The sequence below is a fragment of the Myotis davidii genome, unplaced genomic scaffold, assembly GCF_000327345.1.
Source record: "Myotis davidii unplaced genomic scaffold, ASM32734v1 scaffold545, whole genome shotgun sequence".
Classification (NCBI taxonomy): domain Eukaryota; kingdom Metazoa; phylum Chordata; class Mammalia; order Chiroptera; family Vespertilionidae; genus Myotis; species Myotis davidii.
The window spans coordinates 2,358,129-2,360,512 of record NW_006296634.1 but is presented as its reverse complement, the minus strand read 5'-3'; the positions used below and the strand labels follow the sequence as shown (position 1 = coordinate 2,360,512).

The 2,384-nt window shown below is 38.8% G+C and overlaps 1 protein-coding gene across 2 annotated transcripts in view; it reads right to left on the bottom strand.

The window, feature by feature from the left end:
* Positions 1–2,384, bottom strand: part of NME5 (NME/NM23 family member 5) — a 19,045-nt gene that overhangs the window by 15,351 nt on the left and 1,310 nt on the right. Inside the window, exon 2 of one of the 2 annotated variants that reach the window (XM_015569645.1) lies at positions 1,139–1,268. In XM_015569645.1, coding sequence (XP_015425131.1) covers positions 1,139–1,267 — 129 coding nt within the window. In that variant the 5' untranslated portion in view covers position 1,268. Of the gene's footprint in view, positions 1–1,138; positions 1,481–2,384 lie in introns of those variants that run through there. The other variant, XM_006772467.2, reaches the window with a different exon arrangement.

Sequence of the window (2,384 nt, the reverse complement as noted above, 5' to 3'; positions counted from 1 at the left end):
TAAGTGTGGCTCAGTCCTTGAGCATAGATCCATGCACCAAGAGGTCATTGGTTGGATTCCCAATCTGAGAGCCTGGGTTGTGCTCCCAATCCCCAGCAGGGGGTGTGCAGAAGGAAGCCAAACAATGTTGTTTCTCTCTCATCATGTTATATCTCTCTCCCTCTCCCTTCCTCTCTCTCTAAAATCAATACTTTTTTTTTTTAAAGAGGACCAAGTAAATAAATTGTTGTTCATCCACACAGGGGGATATTACACAAAAGTTAGGATGAATAAACTAGATTCAGGTGTAATAATCTGAAATGCTATTCGAGGGATTTGTAAAGGTGGTCAAGAGAATGGGATTGTGCCGAAACCGGTTTGGCTCAGTGGATAGAGCGTCGGCCTGTGGACTGAAGGGTCCCAGGTTTGATTCCGGTCGGGGGCATGTACCTGGGTTGCGGGCACATCCCCACTGGGAGATGTGCAGGAGGCGGCTGATCGATGTTTCTCTCTCATCGATGTTTCTGACTCTCTATCTCTCTCCCTTCCTCTCTGTGAAAAATCAATAAAATACATTAAAAAAAGAGAGAGAGAGAAGGGGATTGTCCTATTTTAAGGGATGAGAGAGAGATACTTGTGAATGCATAGAAAATCCTGGAAGAACAGAAAATGTTAAGTGGTTGCCCCTTTCTGAAGACTGGGATTTGGAGTGGGAGAGGAGGTAAAAGAATTTTATTTTTCATTTTACATATTTTGAAGTGTGAAAAAAAACTTTAAAACTACCTCATGTAACTTTTTTTAAAAAAATATATTTTATTGAGTTTTTGCAGAGAGGAAGAGAGAGAGATAGAGAGTCAGGAACATTGATGAGAGAGAAACATCGACCAGCTGCCTCCTGCATACTCCCCACTGGGGATGTGCCCGCAACCAAGGTACATGCCCTTGACCAGAACCGAACCCGGGACCCCTCAGTCCGCAGGCCAACGCTCCATCCACTGAGCCAAACCGGCCTCGGCTCTCATGAAACTTTTATAGTTAGAAGAATAAACCTAAATTTAATGCTAAATACTATGGATCTAAATAGGTCAACACATTTACATAAACATAAAAACGAAAGATGAATGAGAGAAAATAACATAATCATTTCCCCAAAAGTTACCTGAACAATGGTGAATCCAGATCTGATAATAATATCTTGTATCTCCTCCTCTTTGTCAACAATATCTGGTTTGATAATGGCCAGAGTTTTTTCTACATATATCTGAAGTGGGGACATCGATAGTTCCATTCTGGTTTTTTGAGGTACAAGTTAAAGAGATTCTTGACGGTATCAACTGCAATGACATGCATTCCCCCGACCCAATTAAATGTAATTGTGATTAAGAACGGCATTATTAAGTGCTTGATCTTATTAATTTATAGTTAGAAACTGCAATATAGTTTTCTATAAGCAGTGTCTTTGATACAGGCATACATGGGAGATATTGCAGGTTCTGTCTCAAGTATCGCAATAAAGGGTGTGATCATCTTTTTTCTGAATGCTCTAACCACTGAGAAAAACTGGCGAGGGCTCCAATATTTCTTATATTGAATATAGCTGGTGCTTTCACATCATACAATCTTTCTTAGAAAATGGGTCAACCTCTTTATTCTTGAGTCCCTTTTTGCCTCCTTTCATAAGAGACTGGTTCTTGCCCAACGCCATGGTGCTGCTCAGAGAGCCAAAAGGCCAATCCAAGTTTTTAAAAAATTGCTACTTGGTTTTCCTAACATTTATTAAAAAGTTCATTTTACCTGAGTCCTTTCATTACTATATGAAATATTTCCTTATACTTTCCTGTATTCTTTTCTTACACTTTCTTATACCATCCCTATCTTCAGCTTCCACCTATCCTAAGTTCAACTGATATCCCATTTCTTTCCTGAAGATTCTCCTTTTCATTTTTAAAAAAAATTGACTAAATAGGCAATATGACACAGTATAAGAGAATAAAAACTGGAATTTCAAATAAAAATGCTACAAAAAAGGAAGATTAAACATATTAAATTCTATTTAATATTTTTTTACATTCATTTTCAAACCTCTACCAACTGCAGAACAAAAAAGGCTTAAAACATTAAATGTTTGTAATGATTGAAAAAAAAATACCAACAGTCTCAAAGTCTATCAATAGAGGACCAAGTAGCCCAGTAAGTGTGGCTCAGTCCTTGAGCATAGATCCATGCACCAAGAGGTCATTGGTTGGATTCCCAATCTGAGAGCCTGGGTTGTGCTCCCAATCCCCAGCAGGGGGTGTGCAGAAGGAAGCCAAACAATGTTGTTTCTCTCTCATCATGTTATATCTCTCTCCCTCTCCCTTCCTCTCTCTCTAAAATCAATACTTTTTTTTTTTAAAGAGGACCAA